This window comes from Dendropsophus ebraccatus, chromosome 1 (genome assembly GCF_027789765.1).
Source record: "Dendropsophus ebraccatus isolate aDenEbr1 chromosome 1, aDenEbr1.pat, whole genome shotgun sequence".
Taxonomy (NCBI): Eukaryota; Metazoa; Chordata; class Amphibia; order Anura; family Hylidae; genus Dendropsophus; species Dendropsophus ebraccatus.
Window position 1 is genome coordinate 162,680,496 of NC_091454.1, and position 21,099 is coordinate 162,701,594.

At 40.1% G+C, this 21,099-nt stretch overlaps 1 protein-coding gene across 1 annotated transcript in view; it reads right to left on the reverse strand.

Annotated features, from left to right (window-relative positions):
* Positions 1 to 502: 502 nt before the first annotated feature.
* Positions 503 to 21,099, reverse strand: part of SECISBP2L (SECIS binding protein 2 like) — a 35,851-nt gene continuing 15,254 nt past the window's right edge. The window contains exons 3-18 of the mRNA XM_069983181.1: positions 17,189 to 17,513; positions 13,934 to 14,072; positions 13,617 to 13,846; positions 11,969 to 11,993; positions 10,304 to 10,419; positions 9,115 to 9,249; positions 8,406 to 8,486; positions 7,953 to 8,120; positions 7,417 to 7,558; positions 5,062 to 5,231; positions 4,622 to 4,754; positions 4,337 to 4,499; positions 3,548 to 3,768; positions 3,004 to 3,158; positions 1,596 to 1,815; positions 503 to 1,229 (exon numbers count right to left, since the gene is read on the reverse strand). Of these exons, the coding sequence (XP_069839282.1) occupies positions 706 to 1,229; positions 1,596 to 1,815; positions 3,004 to 3,158; positions 3,548 to 3,768; positions 4,337 to 4,499; positions 4,622 to 4,754; positions 5,062 to 5,231; positions 7,417 to 7,558; positions 7,953 to 8,120; positions 8,406 to 8,486; positions 9,115 to 9,249; positions 10,304 to 10,419; positions 11,969 to 11,993; positions 13,617 to 13,846; positions 13,934 to 14,072; positions 17,189 to 17,513 (2,947 nt within the window). The 3' untranslated portion in view covers positions 503 to 705. The remainder of the gene's footprint in view (positions 1,230 to 1,595; positions 1,816 to 3,003; positions 3,159 to 3,547; positions 3,769 to 4,336; positions 4,500 to 4,621; positions 4,755 to 5,061; positions 5,232 to 7,416; positions 7,559 to 7,952; positions 8,121 to 8,405; positions 8,487 to 9,114; positions 9,250 to 10,303; positions 10,420 to 11,968; positions 11,994 to 13,616; positions 13,847 to 13,933; positions 14,073 to 17,188; positions 17,514 to 21,099) is intronic.

Here is a 21,099-nt window from a genome sequence, read left to right on the forward strand (position 1 = left end):
TAAAAGATAATGGACACTGTAGTTTTTCAGAGAATCAACTGTGAATTTGGTTATAAATATAACATAGGTGTTGTCAATGGAAAGACCCCCTCTTCTGCACAACACTAAGTTAGGGCTTATTCACACGGCCAGTAAATTACGGGCCCTACGGATGGGGAACAAGGGGACGTAAATAAGCCCTTACAGGCAACGTAAAAATTGCTATGTTAAGACACAAAAAACTAAAATTTTCATTTGCAAATGGATTCCATTAAACCAGGTGTAATCAATGTGATATCCAGCATCTTAGATACCAACAATTACCTACAGGTATCTTACCATATGAAAAGATCATTGTTTTACTTTTTTTTTTTTTTTTTTTAAATGATGTGTGTTCTCATACCCAATCTTGCAGGAAGGAAAAAGCTGGAGGATCCGGAAAACGCCCTCTAGTGCTGAAGTGAAGTAAAAGCAGCAACTGAGCTGAACATTTAACAAGTCATCAATTGCAAGGAATCAAATATTGAGTTAACATTTATACAGTGCAAAACATTGAGATGAACCAGGTATGGGAATGGCTGCAACTCTCCCAAAAGCAAAGTTCTGTGAGTGGACTGATTCCTGAGTTTGTTTAATTTTCATAAAAGAGGAGACAGAACTCTCTTTTATAAAGACCTTGCACCACTTGGTTTTTGTGCTCCATTTCTTCTGTCCATTCCTTGCAATCTACAACTTGATCTCGATATTTTCCACAGTATCCTCTTCACTCTGTTCAATGTTATCTTCTTCTGGACTGTTTACAAGCTGCAGAGTTTCCATAGTTCGCTGGGTTTCTGATACCCAAGACTCTATTCTGCTGACTGAAATAGGTTCCTGGTGATACTCATCGTCATCTTCCTCCTCATCATCATCTTTGTCCAGCATTTCGGGTACCAGAGTACTTGTTGTGCTTGTCATGGATGAATTGAGGACATCTCTGCCACTGCCATCCCATGATCCAGTTTCTGTACTCTGCTGAGAAGCCCATTCCAGATTGTCATCTGGTTTTGCCTCTTCTTTGTCAACTGGCATCACCTTGCCAGGTTTCATAACTGAGGTAGTGCTTCCAGGGCCCAGAAGTGGTTTATGAGCATTTTTATCAGACTGAGCATTAATTGTGTGTTGAGATGCTGTTGTTCGTACAGAAGAATCTTCATTTTCAGATGCTTCAAGTCCATCAGAGGTTTCTACCATACTTCTCCAATTTGTTTCTACAAAAATAAAATGCATACACTGAAATATTTGCTAAGTATCACTACTGCTTCTTTAAACTTGCTGACTAATGTGTAGACTACTTAAAGGGATTACGCGGAGAAAATAAAGGTATTATCTTTCCTCGCTCCCCAGTAGCTCAATTATGGCCTGCTGATGTCTCTGTCTGATACCTCCTTACCTAGTTCGAAAAAGATGAGCTTAGACTGGGGCAGTAATATAGTGCAAACCTTTCCTGCTCCCCAGATAAGCCCCCGTTATGCATGCAAGAATTGGTAATTGAAGGATGCCCAAGTAAAATTAAAGAAAAAAAAGCGACCAAATAATGCTGCATCAATGACTGGCCGCCCCCTCTGTAAGCTTACCATAGTCCTTCTCATTGACCTCTGAGATAGGTTCAGAAATGACACTGCAGAATGAAATTGCACTCGCAGCAGAAGGGTTACGGGAATGACCCATGTGGTGGGGGACCTTTTTAACATTCTTCAAAGCTTCTTCAGCTTGCTCCTGCTCCATTGATGAAACCATATCTTTGTATGCCTTTCTAGCTTCTTCCGTTAGGGAGACCAGGTTATTAAATAAACTCTGAGAGGAGAAAAAAATTCTGTTCATAACAAGTGGTAGAAAGAGCATTGGCTTCTAAGAACAAACACTTCTGTCACATAAAGATGAATTATTTTGATCTTGATCTATAGCACTCCTTTTCACTAGTCCTCGGGTATAAGTGGCATGTTTTCATTTTATATATGGAAGAGGGAGAATGTAACATGGCACAGAATCAGCATGGAAGACATGTCAATACAATGTATCAGGCTACGATTAAGCTTTTAAATCCATTCCCTTTTATGATAGGTCAAAATGTAGCTGCAGAATGCACAAAGGCAAGGCTGTTTCCATCAAAGGGTCAAAAGGATGACAATATCCAGAACCAAAGAGAACAAAAATACAATATAGAATTGTTAACATAATATAATGACATACTAATTAGTTATTAGTAGAACATATTTAGTACCCGAATAACCAACAGTCTGGTGAAAGCATTTCCTGGTCACCTTCTAAATGTTAACTATAGAGAATGTAAGTATAGTCAGTACTCCGCCAAGATGGGTGAGCTTCTGAGCCTTTTTAAGTCACAGACCACAAAGGTGAAACCCCAGGACTTTGGGGTGAACACATAGAAGAGAGAGAGATGAATTCCTTCAGTTCATAAAATTCAATCAGCAAATCTTTAAAATTACCGACGCGGTTTGAACAGTCTGGTTCTTAGTCATGGTATCTTGGTCAAAAAATGTCTGGTGTGCTTACTATCACTGGACTAGTCATAGAGCCCAAATCAACTCTCAAGCTACATCTCTTCATGGGAGCATGTGAATAGCTTGTCAGCTGGAAAAATGGTTCAAAATGCATCAGTATTTTAAAGATTCGAAATAAAGCTGATCAAAATTTTAGGAGCTGAAGGAATTCATCTCTTTCTTCTGTAAATGTAAACTAGGCTGGGCCCACACGGCCCACTACTGCCAAGCAATTTTTAGTGTGAACCTGATTTTGCAGTCTGGATTTTGGCTGCATGTTTACCACAGGATGGATAACCACATTGCAAAACTTACTGCAATTCACAGTAAAAGCTGTGTGGGTTTGATACATATTAATTGCCTGTGCCACAAAGTGTGCATCCAGGTCCACTGAGATACTGATCCCCTTTGACTAAAATAAATATATGTGATAATAATACAAATACAAAATAAACAACATCATTTGTCTTTTTCTACTTACCTCAGCACCAGAGTAGCTAAAGATACCCACAACACTGACTGGCACCAATTTGTTTACACAACGCCCCAAAGCTTTTCTTCCCAAGGCAAAAACAAATGGAATTTCTTGCTCTCTTGCCATGGCTATTACATTATAGAGTGCCTCATCCAATCCACCTGGGTGAAAAATCAACAAATCCTCATTGAGTATCTACACTTATCTATCTATATGGAAAGTACATTTCAGAAATATACACCAAGCCCTGCCAAACAGCATAATAAAAAGGGCAGCGGTTTTCTGTACTTTGTACCATTTAATTAAAAAAAACTATGCTGTGGTACCAAGCCACACTAGTATGTACATTTATAGGCCTGTAAAATATGAAACTGAGCCATTACAGGACTATGGCCCTTTTTTCCTGCTGGTCAATGAAGGACACAGCGGCTTATCCCAAACAGAAGTAAAAGAGTGAATTCGGAATCCCAGAAAACACTTTTAATAAAGTCTTCTTTCAAATTCTGCAGTTAGTATTACAATTTGTAAGAGAAGTCTATAAAGCACAAACCTTTAGACTGAATTTTTTCACAGTTGGGAGAAATAATGACACACTTTATTTTATTTAACTTCATGTGCTTGGTGACTTCTCGCAATCCCATCACAAGTCTTCTTTTTGACTTTGCTTTGATGGGATCTTTCTGATATACACGCTCTTGGAAGCTGACCAGTTCTTGCAGCAACACAGTCACACATTCATCAATTTCTTTACTTAATACTTGATTGCAGTATCTGAATGAGAAGATGGCACAGATTAATTGATAAAATAAAAAAAATTATTATATATATTATATACACACACATATACACATACACATACATACCACACTGTATGCACATGCTCTTGGGTTTGCACAGAATTAGAAAACTGTACTACAATTGTGAACAGGTGGAAATTAGCCAGGCTGCAAAGGACAGTGCCTGATCACTATTTTTCGATAGGTAGTTGACTGTCTCTAGAAACTGCTGGCAGATTCCAAATGAAGGGTTGGTTCACGTCACTTCTTTCATCGGATAGCAGAATACGCCGGCCCATAGAATGTTGTCTATGGAGCCGGCGGAAAGGCGCGCGGCCGTGCGCGCGGACAGACAGCAGAATTCCGCAGACATTATCCGCGAGAATTCCACAGTATGAACCCGCCCGAACACAGATCCGTTTGACCTGCTACTATTTATTGCCAGAATTTTGAGCAAATTAAAAGGGTAATTCACAAACCCCAGCAACTTACCGTACACAAATTGTGTTCTTTTTGAATAGTCCCTTTAATGTTTAAAAATAAAAGAACGGTTCTCCACTTACTCTCTGAATCTTTTGCTGTGGATTTTAGTGATAGCAGAAGAGGCCATAGGGCTACCAATGCCAGAACTTGCTGGTGATCCCTGAGATACGGGCGTCATGCAGTAGGGAGAGTTCTGACTTGCTGGAGACAGGGAAGTATCACTGGGTGCACTGAGACCAGCTTCTGGGTTGGGGGACAAAAATATAATTAAGATAAGTAGGTTTAAACACAGACTCTCTAGCACAATATAGGAATCCTATGTAGTATGGAGGATATTTAAATGTGCTGCTGCTCTTCAAAGTTACCATCTTGGGATGCCAGCTCCTCAGACTGATCATCAGCAAAACTTAAAGACATATCCTTCTGCTCTTCTGAACCCAGCACATTCGGATCCACTGTCAAACGTCCTTTCTTTTCTTCTCTTTCTTTTAGGATTATCTAAAAAAAAAAAAAAAAATAAAGTCAGATTAAGCCAAAAGTCATCACCACAAAGCGTTAGAAAACCAACACAAAACAAACTTCTAGAATATGTTGTTGAGAAAAGAAAGTTTCATTTCTAGAATTCACAAACCAACTTATGTGGGAATAGCCAGACAACCAATGTAAAACCTCAACACAAACATATATGGACTATATAAGCCAATGATGCCACTTCAGGAGCATTGCTAGACCCCTAGACATCATACTAAATAATTATTTCTATTACCCTAAATTTTCAAGTCTCATGATCTCATTACAAACTCACCTTTTTTAGTGGAGTTGGACGTTTTAATTTTGGAAGTTCTTTTTCTTTCCCCCTTTTCATCCTGGGTGCAGTGGAGTCTAAGGGGTTAGGGGAAGCCACTAGTGTTTGGCTCTTCGTGAAGAGATTTCTGTTTGTGTGCTCTTTGGTGTGAAATGGGACAGTACTGCCAACTGAATTAAAAACATTTGTGTTGAAAAGACAAAACAATATTCTCACGATAAAAAAAAAAAAAAAAAAGAAGGTTGTTTTTATGACAGTGCCCATTTGAAAAGGAAATATGTCATGTACTTTTAAGACACCAAGCAATACATCAATGCAGCTAGGGTAAGTACACCTCCCCTCATTAGGCATGCGTAGCAAAGCAAGGTGTACTGCCCTCGGCCTCACCGGTACACAATGCATCTGTGCTGGAAGCAGGAAAAGGGAGCCCAGGAACCTGGCCCAGTAAAGTTAAAATTTAAAAATATATTACATATCAAGACCAAGTGGATGTCATACAAGCAGATTTAGGATGCTAAACCCTAGCTGCATAAAGGAATCCTTGTCATTTAAAGTGTCAAAATTCTGTAGTAAATATTAAAATAATAAAGTGGAAAAGTAAGTGAAAAGTGGAAAAGCTTATTACAGATGATAGCAAGTGATATGTTACCTCCTACTATACTGTCAACTACCTATGATACAGTTTTGGACCCTAGTGGCAAGTTCAAGCAGTGCTATGACCTCCAAAGTGTACAACCCCATCAGCATCATTTAATAGCTTGAAGGGGGCATGTGGCCCCTTGAGCATCTGGTTGGGGAACATGGTTCTAAAATAAATGAGTTTGTTTGATCTGTATGCTGTGTTGATGAATGTAGAATTAAATATCATAGATCTCTTAAAAATTACAGCATATATATTCTCTGTGTAAAATATATATATATTATATATACACACACACACACACACACATGTTCACATACATACACACATATATGCTTTTCCCATATAAATTAAAACATTGCCCAAATGTTGGCAAATCTGACTACTCAATGAAGTATAGAGGGAAACGTAGAATTTACATAATCAAGTTCACATCCAGACAGGGCTGTGGAGTCTGAGTTAGTTTTGGCTGGAGTCGGAGCTAGCTTTGGCTGGAGTCGGAGTTGGAAAAAAAATTTACCGACTCCAGCTTTAAAAAATTTTTTTATAAATGTAGAATTGAATTTTAATATGAATTTTACAAGTTTTGCTCATGAATATATATTATGAGCAACATTCTAATAGGACACTGGACCTATTAGATAAGGGTGGTCATGGAAAAGTTGTCGGTCACTATTTGGCAGTTTGTTTCTGAGCTGGAAGAGTCCATTGTGTGGGGGGAGATCTGTGCTGTTCTCTTCCTGGATGCTGGATGACTATACATGAGCAGCAGTGTAATATGAAGATTTCCTGTGTAATATAGAGGAGGAGGAGGAGGAGGAGGAGGAGGAGGAGGAGGAGGAGAAGACATTAGTAGTGTAGCTGTAACCTCTGTCCTCAGTGTGGTGTTTTCTTTCTGGGAGAAGATCGTGTGTTTTTCTTCAGTGTTCTATGGCTGCAGCTGTGTGTGTTTGTGCGTGCTATGGCTGCAGTAGGCTGTGTGTGTGCTATGACTACAGCAGGCTGTGTGTGTGCTAGGACTGCAGCAGGCTGTGTGCATGCTATGGCTGCAGCAGGCTGTGTGTATGTGTGCTATGGCTGCAGCAAGCTGTGTGTGTGTGTGCGCGCACACTATGGCTGCAGAAGGCTGTGTGTATGTGTGCTATGGCCGCAGCAGGCTGTGTGTGTGCTATTGCTGCAGCAGGCTGTGTGTGTGTGCGTGTATGCTATGGCTGCAGCAGGCTGTGTGTGTGTGTGTACAATTGCGTTCCCCCTACAGTGACCTTCTATATCACTGTGTGACCTCTATATCACTATGTGTGACCCCTCTCTATATCACTATGGCTGACCTCTATATTACAGTGATCTGGCATTGTTAGCAGTGTTTCTTTAAGTATAGTGAATATTTAGTTAGAAACATAGAAGACTGTCAGCAGGAAAAGACCACCTGCTCCATCTAGTCTAGTTCTGAGTTGTTCAGGACATGAAGGCTGGAGACTGGCTGCATCCACTGCACACACAGGAGAAGCTGCTTTATATGTTTCCTAATTCCCTCAGAAGTCGCCCCAGGATCATGTAGGACATTAGGGAGAAGCTGCTGAGCCAGTGTGATAAATAACTCCCCTGGTATATGACCGGCCATTTATGAAGGAGTCGGAGTCGGTCCTGGTAAATTCAGGAGTCGGAGTTGGAGCTGCGGCTTACCGACTCCACAGCCCTGATTAAAGATAATATACCTGTGTATGATAATGGTCTGGTGTTGGTGATCTGCCGCGCTTTCATTGCTTGCTGCTGCCTCTCCAGCTCTGCTAACATGTCTCCCAAGTCTAGCTGTACTGGGGTCTTGCTTTTCTTACCAGATGCTTTAGATAATGCTTCCTGTAAAGCAAACACATGCCATAAAAGGTGAGCTGAATTGATTAACTAGTCTATACAAAATAACACTGAATAAGAACAGCTTAATAATACTACCACAATTACTCAACCACAGTTAAACTGGTCAAAGCAAAGCCTTTACAGCAGTCCTTAAAGTCCTGTATTATAGAGACAGACCTCTCCCATATGCTGCAGTATGGTGCATCCGAATGGCACCATATTTTCCCAAACAAAAATTGCTTCTAGAAGAGAATACCTTCCTAACACATTATCCAATTCCCTCACATGTTCCATATTGAACTTTTCTTAAGTCCATATGAAATTGGATGCATACTCGTAATAAGGTAAAGTGCATGGGCGCTGAAATTGAAACAGTGATTATTTATGACTGACCAACCTGGAGCTTTTTCTGTTCCATGCTTATTTCAGAATATTCTTGGGCAGTGGCCAACGCGGCAGCAAGAGCTTTCTTCTTCTGACTTTTTGCACGTTTTGGTACCGAAGTTGTAATGGGAATTGGGGTTTGAACAATGTTAATTGGGGAATTTTCAGGTAAATCATCCAACTGCAAATATAAAATATGAAAAAGTCAACTTAAACAAGAGTTATCAGTACACACTGAATGTATGCATGTCTACACATAAAAAGTTTTCTGAAAAAGTAAATTTTACATGTTAAATATATAGGTATTCCAGAGGGCCTCCCCTCTCAATTCTGCTGATTTCACCAAGAGCAGCTACTTCTCAATTGGGACCAGATCTAAAAACCCTGCAACACTGGTGGGGGCTTAACTGGATGTGACATCAAGCCTTTGATAGGAAAACTGCTTTAATGTTAAACTTTAACCTACCACTTTAGCTGCCATCTTTGGTTGCGTTTCATTTCTTGAAGCTCCAGTGCTGCTGTTCAATTCTGGAAACTCATCTTCATCCTTAAACATTTGACACAGGTAAAGTCAAAATCAACAGAATAAAAAAATATTATATATTATAATAAATATCACAGTACAAGTGCAGATGGAATGTAAACAGTACTTCCTAAAACACAAACTATAAAAAGATGGGGTAGATGTCTAATAACCTTAGATCTCCCCAAGACAAAGGCTGCACAAATATTTCAGCCATCATTTGTGCAGTCCTTTCCACACAGTAACTAAGCCATGTAAAAGGCTTCTTAAACAAGCACTGATCTACTAGACCACGCTTTTCTAGTGTCCATGGCTTGGCAATTGTTTCAGGCTGTCTGCAGCAGCCTGAAGCAATAGAACTCAGATAAAATTGATAATCGCAGTACATTTGAACTGCATAGATTCCTATGAGCAATCATGGTATTGCTCATAGGAGTCCTCTGGGTGGTGGGGGACTACAAGTTAGTGTAAAAAAAATATCAAAAAAACCCTCAAACTTCCTAATTTCTTATCTTTAAATTTTAAAGAGTTATTTTTTAAAAGCAATAAAATAAAAGTTATATAAATTGCCTATGGTCATAATCGCACTGACTTGAGCCTAAAATAACATCAGTTTTACCAAAGGTGAACGGTGTAAAAACAAATCATTTACCTCAAAGTACAGCTGCTCATGGTTTTGATCAGATCTGCTTATCTGTGCTGGGGTCCCAGGTTTACTATCCTGCTTTCTCTGGATATTTTGTCGTCTTTCAGATGAAGTGCTCTGCCCTCTCATACGGTATCCAAGCTATAGACAAAACACAAAATATGCTTTTATAAACATCTATTTATACAAAATAGATGTAAAGATTAGATTAATCTCCCTCTCTAGAAAAAAAAAAAATTAGATCAGTTATCTTATCTCAGAGAACCTCAATAATACAAGAATTGTAGTTCAGGGGGGAGGGGATACAAAACATTTACAAGTTCAGCACTTGGAAAGGTTTGATGGCCCATACATAATTAATGAAGCACTGGCCGTGCACAATTAATTCCAGGGACAATTTTGTCTCTGTCCTCTGGGTTGGTGTAGGTCCCAAGGTGAACCCCTGCTACCAGGGCCGGCTTCAGCACAGGGCTTACCCGGGCCCACAGTGCCTCTAGGGGCCAAGAGAGGGACAGGGCCCATGTGTTCTGATATTCTGCCCTCTCACTGTAGTGCAGGGTGAGTGGGCTGAACATTAGAAAAAAAAGAGAAAGAGCAGGACCTGTCTGCATCCTGCAGAGAGACGGATGAAGGGCTTGATCACATGACCAGCAGGTCCTCAAAACTACAGTGTGGAGATCGTCTGGGGCAGAGAGGAAGAGGGAGAAGATTGAGCTGTAAAGTGCTGTGTGTATGTGTGCGTGTCAGTAATATGTGTGTGTGCGTGGGTGTGTCAGTCAGTAATGTGTGTGTGTGTGTCAGTCAGTGTGGGTTTGTGTATGTTAGTGGTGTCTCAAGTGATTGTGTATAGTGGATGGATGAGGGGCCCAAAAACCTGGAGCCGGCCCTGCGTGCTATTCACAACATTATTCCCTATCCTATAGATATGGATCAAGAAGTTGAGAAAGGAACAATATTTGTAGGCACAAATATCATCTTGATAGCTCTGCTCTAGGCAACAAAATCTCATATGAGAACTTGGTCTAAGCATTTCTTCTATGTTCAAAAACCTTTCCAATGCTAAAAAAAAAAAAAAAAAAAAAAAAAAGCTGAAGCAACTTTCAGGGACTATTCTGACAATTATGTAATCATGCACAGATAAGGTATAATCTGGCTCAGAGGTTTACAAACACAACGTCTATGAAAGCATTGTTACCTGGGAATTATTACGTAATTCGGCCTGTCTTCCACCTCTTGAGAAAGCTTGATTTTTTTCATTCCAAGGTCTTTTCTGAGTAGCCTGAGAGGCTACATTGGCCCAACTTCCTCCAACTTTTAACAAAGATACAATAGTCAAATATCTTCCTATATTCAGCCAAGCCCATACAAGTCAATATAAAGATACTGATCACAACTTATATATAACAATAATTTGTAAAGAAATTTTTTTCTTAAACATAAAAAATAATCATACATTAGAAGTTAAAGCATCAGCTTTTTATCATCCTCGTTTTACCTACATAGATATTGGGGGGAAACTTATTGAGCATTCTGTGCCAGTTTTCCGGTGCATTTTGCACTATTTTTTTGTGTTTATTAAAGGAGAAGTCCAGCGAAATTCAAAATTACAGTGTGGACAGCCTGTGGGGGAAACATAATAAAGTATAGTTACCAGACAGCAAGCCCACACTGTGCTGCATCACCAGGCTTCCTTACCCTGCTGGATGTCATTTTCTCCTGGCTTTAGGGTAAGTCACAACTCTGGCTGGGACAGCAGGAAAGGGTGGAATATAGTCCACTCAGCAAGTTGACGTTAGCGCTGTGCTGCCCCAGTCACTGACACGCTGAGCGGGGCAACCATCAGCCGTGTTGTGACGTAGTGGGGGGGGGGGGCGTTAGGAGATATGAAAAATGCCAGCGATGCGAGGGCATGTGGAATGGTAATTATATGTTCTTTATTATGTTCCCTCCACCCCTGCCCGAACTGATTTTTTTTTTTCTCCCCGTCGGACTTCTCCTTGCACCATTTTTTCCACACTCTGGATTTTCCATTTTTGGCCTGAAAAGGGGATATGGTTTAAAGTGTCACTGTAGTTTAACTTTTTTTGAGCAGAAATCAATAGTACAGGCGATTTTAAGAAACTTTGTAATTGGGTTTATTAGCCGAAAAATGCATTTTTATAGTAAAAAAGCAGTTTGAAGCGCTCCCCCCTGTGTTCATGATTGTCTATGGAGAGGGGAGGGGTTGAGGGAGATGAGGCACCAAAGTAGGAAGACAGAGTTAATTTACAGCTACATCACAAGGCTTTCTCCTCTGATGTCAGCACTGACCTTTCTGACCTTTGAATACCAGCTTCACACAGCTCTCTGCTGTGTAATCCTTTCTTCTCTGCTGTGTAATCCTTTCTTCTCTGCTGCCTACTAATCTCCCTCCTCATAGAACAGACAGGGTCCGACTGATGTAAACTAGTCGAGATTTCCTGAATATGAGCAGTGAATGAGAGAGGGGAAAGGAGGGGGGACCTGGGGAAAGGCATATTTGCCTTATAAACCCAATTACAAAGTTTCTTAAAATCGCCTGGACTATTGATTTCTGCAAAAAAACAAACAAAAAAAACAAAAACGAAACAGTGATAATTTAAGTAATGTGAATATTTGGATACATTTATCATATGCAACTTTTTAGACAGCCAATATGGCACTTTGCAATTTTTGTTCTGACTGATGTAAAATGTCAATCATAAAACAGACACATTCTAATCTCTCATTAAATATAGAAATATAACTACCAAACCAACATGCCTAGAGACAGTATTCAAACAGATAAATAACTTATGACAAGTGTGGTACAGCTGTTAAACTGAGAAAACTGTAGCATTACCTGTACATACATCTGGCTCTGAAATCTGTTAAAAAAAAAAAGTTTACAAACAGTTAAAATTAGAAAAATGAAAAAAATAAAATGATAGATATTTTAAATATCTATCTATCTATCTATCTATCTATCCATCCATCCTATAATGATAGCAGGGGGTGACATCGTTCAGTAGGCAGATGGAATGCTTGGGGTGCAGCCTTTACCCTGTCCTGTGACCCCCTGCTATCATAATATTGGCGACAAATCTGCCTCTCCTCTGTCATGCACTGCAATCTGTGTTTACTTTTATTGTTTACAGCAATTTATCTGAGGGCATTCATTGAATTTATTTATTTATATGCATTGTTGTATACCTTTTTTATTGTACCTTCAAGCTATGTTCTCACACAGTATTTTGGTCAGTATTTTTCAACAAAATTGGAAACACAGAAAGGCTATGTTCACATACTGTTGAAATTGAGGGGATGGACATTGTTTTAAGCGACTCTTTACCCACAATCTGACCCCCCCAAACCACTTGTACCTTCGGATAGCTGCTTTTAATCCAAGATCTGTCCTGGGGTCCGTTCGGCAGGTGATGCAGTCCTAAAAAAATACTTTTAAACTCGCAGCCCATGCTAAACGGGAGTATCTGTGCCCTAACTTTGCACCACCCCTCAGCCGCTCCTCCCCACCCTCTTCATCATTAGGAATGCCACTGGAACATTTTCTCCATGCTGAACATTGCACAGGTCCTAAACGATCCAACCCATGTTCCGGGCTGACACAGGTGGGGAATAGGAGACAATCTTCCTGGAGCATTCCTAATGATTAGGGGGGTGGGGAGGAGGGACAGAGAGGGTGGTGCAAAGTTAGGGCACTGATACTCCCGTTTAGCACTGGCTGCGAGTTTAAAAGTAGTTTTTTAGGACAATAGCTGCATCACCTGCCGAACGGACCCCAGGACAGATCTTGGATTAAATGCAGCTATCCGAAGGTACAAACGTTTTTTTTTTTGTTTTTTTTTTTTGTTTTTTGTTTTGGGGGGGGGGGGGGGGGTCAGACAAATGGCTGTTTTAAAATAACAGCAATTATTTGCCATTAAATGGCAGTCATGCACTCAATTTCATCAGTGTGTGAACATAGCCTTTCGGTGTTTTCATTCCACTCCTGGTTTTGGTTGAAACATACTGACCAAATACTGAGCAAAAACACTGTGTGTGAACATAGCCTTACTTGGTATCCAGAGATTAGTGGAGGATATCTCTTTGTATCGCTTATACATTTGAGCAGGGAACATCTCAAGAAACCCCAGCATGAAGGCTTTTTAACCATTTTTAAAAAGGCCAACATAGATTTTTGTGCATTCTTTTCATTGCTTATAATAAAGCCATCATTGTTTACACTTTTGGTGTGCCAGACATTTTATCTATACATTCTTGTTTAGTTCAAAAGTGTTGTACAGTTGCCTTAACCATCCAGCGTGGACCTGCGTCTCTCCATACCCAATGTTATTAGGTGCAAGCTCAGCTTTACAGGTACACTTTACACTAAATACCAGAAACTGAAAATATAAAACATATAAAATACCAGAAATGTGAGCCTTATAATTTATTGTGGTTTAAGAACACAAAGAAAAAAAACACTGCATGAGATAATAAATGAGACTTACGTTGACAGCAGAGGCTGTACAGTCTGTGTGCCTAGAACACATGGCAGCAGCCTGGCAGTGCTTTGGACTGCAGTACCCGCTGTCACTATCAATATCTGCTTCACTTGCCCCCTGTTCACTGGACGATTCTGCAGCGGGGTGAGAGGATCGTCTCCTTCTTGCCTTGGTTTTCCAGGGAGTTGAACCCATGCTTTCAGAAAGTGATTTGTTGGCTATTTCATTGGGGAAATCTGAAAAATGTCGGGGGAAGGGGGCACAATTAAAAATTGTGAAGTGGAGATCAGCTATCATAATTCAGTAGTAAAAGAAATAGTTACCCGTTTGCTGACAAGCATCCACCAACAGAACAATGTTGGAGCGAGCGTCTGGGCCTGCTGCACAGGTTTCCTTCTGTACTGCCACGCTTTTCATAGGCGGCCTCTTACATTTTATCTGTGGCATTAGTTGCTGGGGCTGCTACAAATTGAAGATTTTACTCAATTATTTATAAGACTGACAAGAAAAGACCTTGACTACAAGTTGTGTAAGAGATTTCTATGCAGGCACTGTTTAAGTTCACATAAAATATTTATATAACCACTCATCAAAATAACTGGCCCAATGAAAATAAGCAACATGCCAAGTAGTCACAAAATGTAATCAAAATATCACTATACAATGAAACCTTATATTACTAGTGAATTGGTCTGAAAGTGTTTTGCAAGACAAGCTATAACTCGGTAAACGAGCAATATTTCCTAATACAAGCCCCCCCTGTGTCCCCATCCTTATACTGCACTGGGTAGAAAGCACTCTCATTTTACCCACTGCTACCTGATCAACTCTGCCGGTGATCGGACACCTTCCAGCTTTCCTCCGATGCACGACCATGTCACCGCCGCTTTCCTCTGACCCCTGAATTACCCCTTTACTAATAGCTGCTCCAGGCAGCCGGCACTAGTACCAACACCAGCAGGTGTGCAGCCACCTAGGAAGTTTAATGTGGAGGGAGAGTGAACCGATTAACCCCTTATTTACTGATAGTGTTCTTTATTGATCTGGAACCTCTTACCTACATTTTTTGGGGTTGTGGAAAGAATCACCTGCATTTTAATTATTTCTTATAGGAAAATTTTGCATTGATTTACAAGCTATTTGGATTAAAGAGTATTCCCCAATCGAATTATGCTTGTAACCCAAGGTTTCACTGTATTATAATACATAGAAAGATTGTCGGCAGAAAAAGACCACTGGGTCCATCTAGTTTTCCCTTTTAGTATTTCCCTTACTATCTTAGGATAGATATAGGTTTATCCCAGACAGGTGTACAGTTCAGTTATTGTAGACTTACCAACCACATCTGCTGGAAGTTTGTTCCAAGTACCTACTACTCTTTCAGTAAAGTAATATTTTCTCACGTTGCTTTTGATCTTTCCCCCAACTAACCTCTCACTGTGTCCTCCTGTTCTTGAGTTCAGTTTTTTTTTTTTTTTTAATAAAAACGCTTTCCTCCTGAATCTTATTTAGTCCTTTACAAAGGTTTCAATCAGGATTCAGTGTAATACAGAACTGCAAGGAGCAGGGCAAAATTTCATAAGAAAAAAAAAAAAAAAAAGATTCAGTGTATTTAGTAATTATATTGACAGGCTAAAATTGGGTGCTCTGGGGACTGTAGTCACACCCCCAGTGCTCCAAAGTGCCCGATTAACCTGTGGATATAACTATTAAATACATGAAAACAGTGCTAAGGATGAAGGTAACCGACTTGTCTTCATCCTCAGCACCCTTTGCACTTAAGTGAGATATCAGCAGGTTAGATTCATCTAACCTGATGTAAGTCTCCCTTTATTATACTGTAAGAAGGGATAGGAATAAGAGGGGGAGCGAGGTGGCATTCCAGCTTGCTGCAGATCAGGAGCTTGGGAGCGCTTCTTTGACACTTTACACTGCAGAATAAAAGCATTTATGTATGTTATAGAATCGCGAATGGAAACAAGAAAGGTACTGGGTGTCTCCTTGACCTAACTGCATATAACATTGTCAGCTGTATGAACCTGAATTGAAGATGACAATCATTTAAACAGGAATCTGTTTAATTGTAATCCTACAGTGTAAAACACAGTTCCATTAAAAGCCCCTTCACACCCACATAAAATGAGTAGCAAGTGCCAAGAGGGAAACACCAAATTCTTCAAGTGCCCAACATTTCAGGCCAGGAGGTAATGGAAATGCTGGAACGTCAGACATTAAAGTTAAACCATCTGAGAGATTCCCTTCAAATAGAGGCTTATGAATTTTTATATTAAAAAAAAAAAAAAACACAATGTAAAAATCAAGCCACAAACCCATCAGCACTTTTTGACCTGTTATAATATTTTTTAACTAAGATCATTACATTTTTAAAGTTTTCAGTTTTCATTAATTAAAACCCAGCAGAAACAAAGTGCAAGAATACAATATGGGCTATCTAACAGTGGCAGGAAAATCTCTAGTGGTTTTTTGGTTGAGACACAAAGCCTTTACAAACGATGATGAGTAAGGTTGTTGGAGGCACGGCAGTGACAGGTCATGTATAAGAAGGGTGACTTTTATCTTTTAGTAACCACAGTCCTCCAATGTAAGTGAAGCATTAAAACAATACAGCTCCTGGAAACTTTCACACTGGCAATGAGGAAATGACACAATCACACATCCTCTCCAGTGATATCAGCTTACCTGACAGCAACTACATTAAACCAGTAACAAACATAAGCTCGGGAAATATATTAAAGGAGAACTCTGGTTAAAAAAAAAGCTTTAACCCTATTCAATCCCCACCTATAATCTAAGCTTTTGCTTAATAGGCTTCTATTACATAAATTGTCCGCAATGCTTCCCGACTCACATTCTGAAGCTGCACTTCCTGGTCCATTCAGTCTTGACTCCCTCCCTTCAGAGACAGTGGTCATATGATCCCTGTTTCTTCAGTTGTCTGGCAAGCTGTAATACCTTATCTGTAACCCCGGCCACCACTGACATCACACAGTGATCACCTGGCCAGGGGCAGAGAAACAAAAGCCTCTCCTGAGTAGTATACCGGAAAGGGGAAACTGTTTCATCTTTCTCAAATCTATCTATCCATCTATGTAGATGAATAGAGAGACAGAGAGATAGACAGATACTGTGCCAGTGGCAGGCTTATACTACAAGACGGGTAGGTCCCCTCAGTTGGTTCTGAGATGCAATGCATGCTGGGAGATGTTTACATCTAGGGCTAGGGGCAGCACAGACAAGTGTGAAAGGTGTCAAACAATTGGAGGGCAATCTGAGTGTACCTATATGCTTTTTGTGTACTTTTTTCTGGGATCGCTGGAGTTCCCATTCAAATGAATACGCTCTGCTATAATGGTAACTTACTGTTTTAATTGCGATAAAAAGAATGATGTTCATACCAAAAAGTACACTTTTATGGTACTCTGACACAGATATTTGTGTTATAAATAAATTGTGCACTTTTTTTACCATACTCTTTACATACCCTAATATTTCTCCCTTTAAAAATGCAGTAAAATGCAGTTTGGATAGGTTTGTTACATAAGAAATGATACACCTACCTTGTGACCGATAGGTAGTCGGGTGGAAGTTCGGTTCCTCTGGCTGGGTAACACGTTAACTTGCGATTGTGAGTTTGAGCGGTCATTGCAATCAATGGAAATTGCATTGATAGCATTGGTTGCCTGAAGGGGTGCAGTGTAGGAAGTGGGAAAAGGATGGTAGAATCCCATGACTTGAGCACATGGTGCTGGCATTAATTGGTAGTACATGTACTCTGTGGATACAGGTGGCTGAGCTGGTACAATTGGATAAGCAAGGTACGGTCCTGGAGGATTTGAGCTTGACTGCTGCCATCTAATATCATTTATATATAGGGGAAATTGTCTAAAATAAAAAAATAGGACAATGATTATTCACATTGTAGGTAAGTCAGATTACATATCAGCCACATATCAAAATCATAGGCAGTTGTCCTGGAATTCTATACCATGAGCACATTATGAGATCTAGACCAGAGCAGGAATTTCATTTGCATTATTTTTCCCTCAACCTTTTTAGCTTGCAATTTCTACCTTATGTTAGTTTTACTTGCACAAATTTGATAAGATGCACAATAAATTTGTTTAAGTCATCTATTGAGTGGAGCTGCCTTCATTCTAACCACAGTAAACATCTGATCGGCAGGGAAACCAGGTGTCTGCACCCCTGTACAACCTCTAAAAAAAAATAAATAATAATTATATAGAGTGATTTATTTCACCAAACGTAGAAAAACATAAGTGCAACACAGCAAAAACAAATGAGGATATGATGCGACGTTTCAGTGGCCTCCGACACCTTTTTCAAGCATATCCTTCTAGTGAACAACTTCCTTTTTATACGTGTGCAAATAATTAACACGCCTTCTAATTAGTGCATGCATATGTTAATCTGTGCATACTATTAAGTAGTGAACCACCCCGTGACTAAGGTACGCCTCTTTCAACTTGACGTACTGAAAGTCTCATTGTCCATTACACCTTGTAAAAGAGTCCATTTCCATTATACAAAAGTCCCATGTTCTCCAAACAGTGATTTAAAAAGTGAAAAAGCTTAAACATAAGTTGCGGAGTACTTCCACGTTAAGTTATACATACAGTTAGGGCCAGAAATATTTGGACAGTGACACAATTTTCGCGAGTTGAGCTCTGCATGCCACCGCATTGGATTTGAAATGAAACCTCTACAACAGAATTCAAGTGCAGATTGTAACGTTTAATTTGAAGGGTTGAACAAAAATATCTGATAGAAAATGTAGGAATTGTACACATTTCTTTACAAACACTCCACATTTTAGGAGCACCAAAAGTAATTGGACAAATAAACATAACCCAAACAAAATATTTTTTTTTTCAATATTTTGTTGCGAATCCTTTGGAAGCAATCACTGCCTTAAGTCTGGAACCCATGGACATCACCAAACACTGGGTTTCCTCCTTCTTAATGCTTTGCCAGACCTTTACAGCCGCAGCCTTCAGGTCTTGCTTGTTTGTGGGTCTTTCCGTCTTGAGGGTACAAACACACACAGCAGATACGCAGCAGATTTGATACTGTGTTCAGTTATTTAGATCTAATCTGCTGCGTATCGCAGCAGTAAATACGCAGCATATAAGCTGTGTGTGTTTGTACCCTAAGTCTGGATTTGAGCAAGTGAAATTCATGCTCATTTGGGTTAAGATCTGGTGATTGACTTGGCCATTGCAGAATGTTCCACTTTTTTTGCACTCATGAACTCCTGGGTAGCTTTGGCTGTATGCTTAGGGTCATTGTCCATCTGTACTATGAAGCGCCGTCCGATCAACTTTGCAGCATTTGGCTGAATCTGGGCTGAAAGTATATCCCGGTACACTTCAGAATTCATCCGGCTACTCTTGTCTGCTGTTATGTCATCAATAAACACAAGTGACCCAGTGCCATTGAAAGCCATGCATGCCCTTGCCATCACGTTGCCTCCACCATGTTTTACAGAGGATGTGGTCTGCCTTGCATCTTGTGCCGTTCCCTTTCTTCTCCAAACTTTTTTCTTCCCATCATTCTGGTACAGGTTGATCTTTGTCTCATCTGTCCATAGAATACTTTTCCAGAACTGAGCTGGCTTCTTGAGGTGTTTTTCGGCAAATTTAACTCTGGCCTGTCTATTTTTTGAATTGATGAATGGTTTGCATCTAGATGTGAACCCTTTGTATTTACTTTCATGGAGTCTTCTCCTTACTGTTGACTTAGAGACAGATACACCTACTTCCCTGAGAGTGTTCTGGACTTCAGTTGATGTTGTGAACGGGTTCTTCTTCACCAAAGAAAGTATGCGGCAATCATCCACCACTGTTGTCTTTCGTGGACGCCCAGGCCTTTTTGAGTTCCCAAGCTCACCAGTCAATTCCTTTTTTTCTCAGAATGTACCCGACTGTTGATTTTGCTACTCCAAGCATGTCTGCTATCTCTCTGATGGATTTTTTCTTTTTTTTTCAGCCTCAGGATGTTCTGCTTCACCTCAATTGAGAGTTCCTTTGACCGCATGTTGTCTGGTCACAGCAACAGCTTCCAAATGCAACACCACACACCTGGAATCAACCCCAGACCTTTTAACTACTTCACTGATTACAGGTTAACGAGGGAGACGCCTTCAGAGTAAATTGCAGCCCTTAGAGTCCATTGTCCAATTACTTTTGGTCCCTTAAAAAAGAGGAGGCTATGCATTACAGAGCTATGATTCCTAAACCCTTTCTCCGATTTGGATGTGGAAACTCTCATATTTCAGCTGGGAGTGTGCACTTTCAGCCCATATTATATATATAATTGTATTTCTGAACATGTTTTTGTAAACAGCTAAAATAACAAAACTTGTGTCACTGTCCAAAAATTTCTGGCCCTAACTGTATCGCTGAGATACCGCGGCGTCTGAACTCACCACCTCATTATCATTGGACATCGGGAGTGTACGGTGCTAAGATCCGTTAGAAAACACATCAATGATCACCTTCTGTATTAATCGGACCATCCAGGGGACATAATGGTATGTACACTTAGTGATAGTGTCGTTGGCACAGGTAAAGAGATGTAGACAAATGACCACGGATACCCTCCATGCAGCGAACCGCTGACCTGGTTGACATCCATTCGGTTGTTTATGTCCACTTCTACCCAGCCCTTTAAGCCTCTCCAGGCTGTTGTGTACGACATGTATATGAGAAAAAACGCACGTCCCTCCGGTCCATGTGAATACTGTTCAAAGACTGATGTACCTCATTCTCCCGTATATATATATATGTATATTATATATATCACAGTAGCCTTAGAAAAGTCCCATTTTTAAAGCAAAATGAGACTTGGATTCAGTTCACATCTTGGAGATGCACATGTTCACAGCATATGAGTACCAAAGGTATAGGTTTTAATGTGGAGTGTAGTATAATAATCAAGAAATGTGGGAAATGAAAACTTTTGCAAACAGGTGAGATTTATTTACAGTGTCTAAAGCATAAACCGTTAACTATATATTCTGAATAGCAGCAACAATATTAAAGTCCAACACAGGGTGACACTTAATGAGCAGCTATAATGTAGGAGCAACAGGTCCCTCAATAATGCATTTCATTTGATTAGCATTCATGTGTCCTTGTGCCATATCTGCATGCAGTACAGGGGTTACCGTGATTCAGTCGTTCTTTGCTGCACGCTCTTTACCCTTAGACGGCAGTTATCAGAAGCCTGCAGACATGTATGTACACTACTCCATCCACCGCTCCTGATGAATGCAAAGTGCAGGAAACGCGTTGAGCGAGCACAGTCCACTAAGGGTTAAGAGCGTGCGGCAAAGAACGACTGAATCACGGTAACCCCTGTACTGCATACAGATATGGCAAAAGGACACATGAATGCTAATCAAATGAAATGCATTAAGGGACCTGTTGCTCCTACATTATTGCTGCCC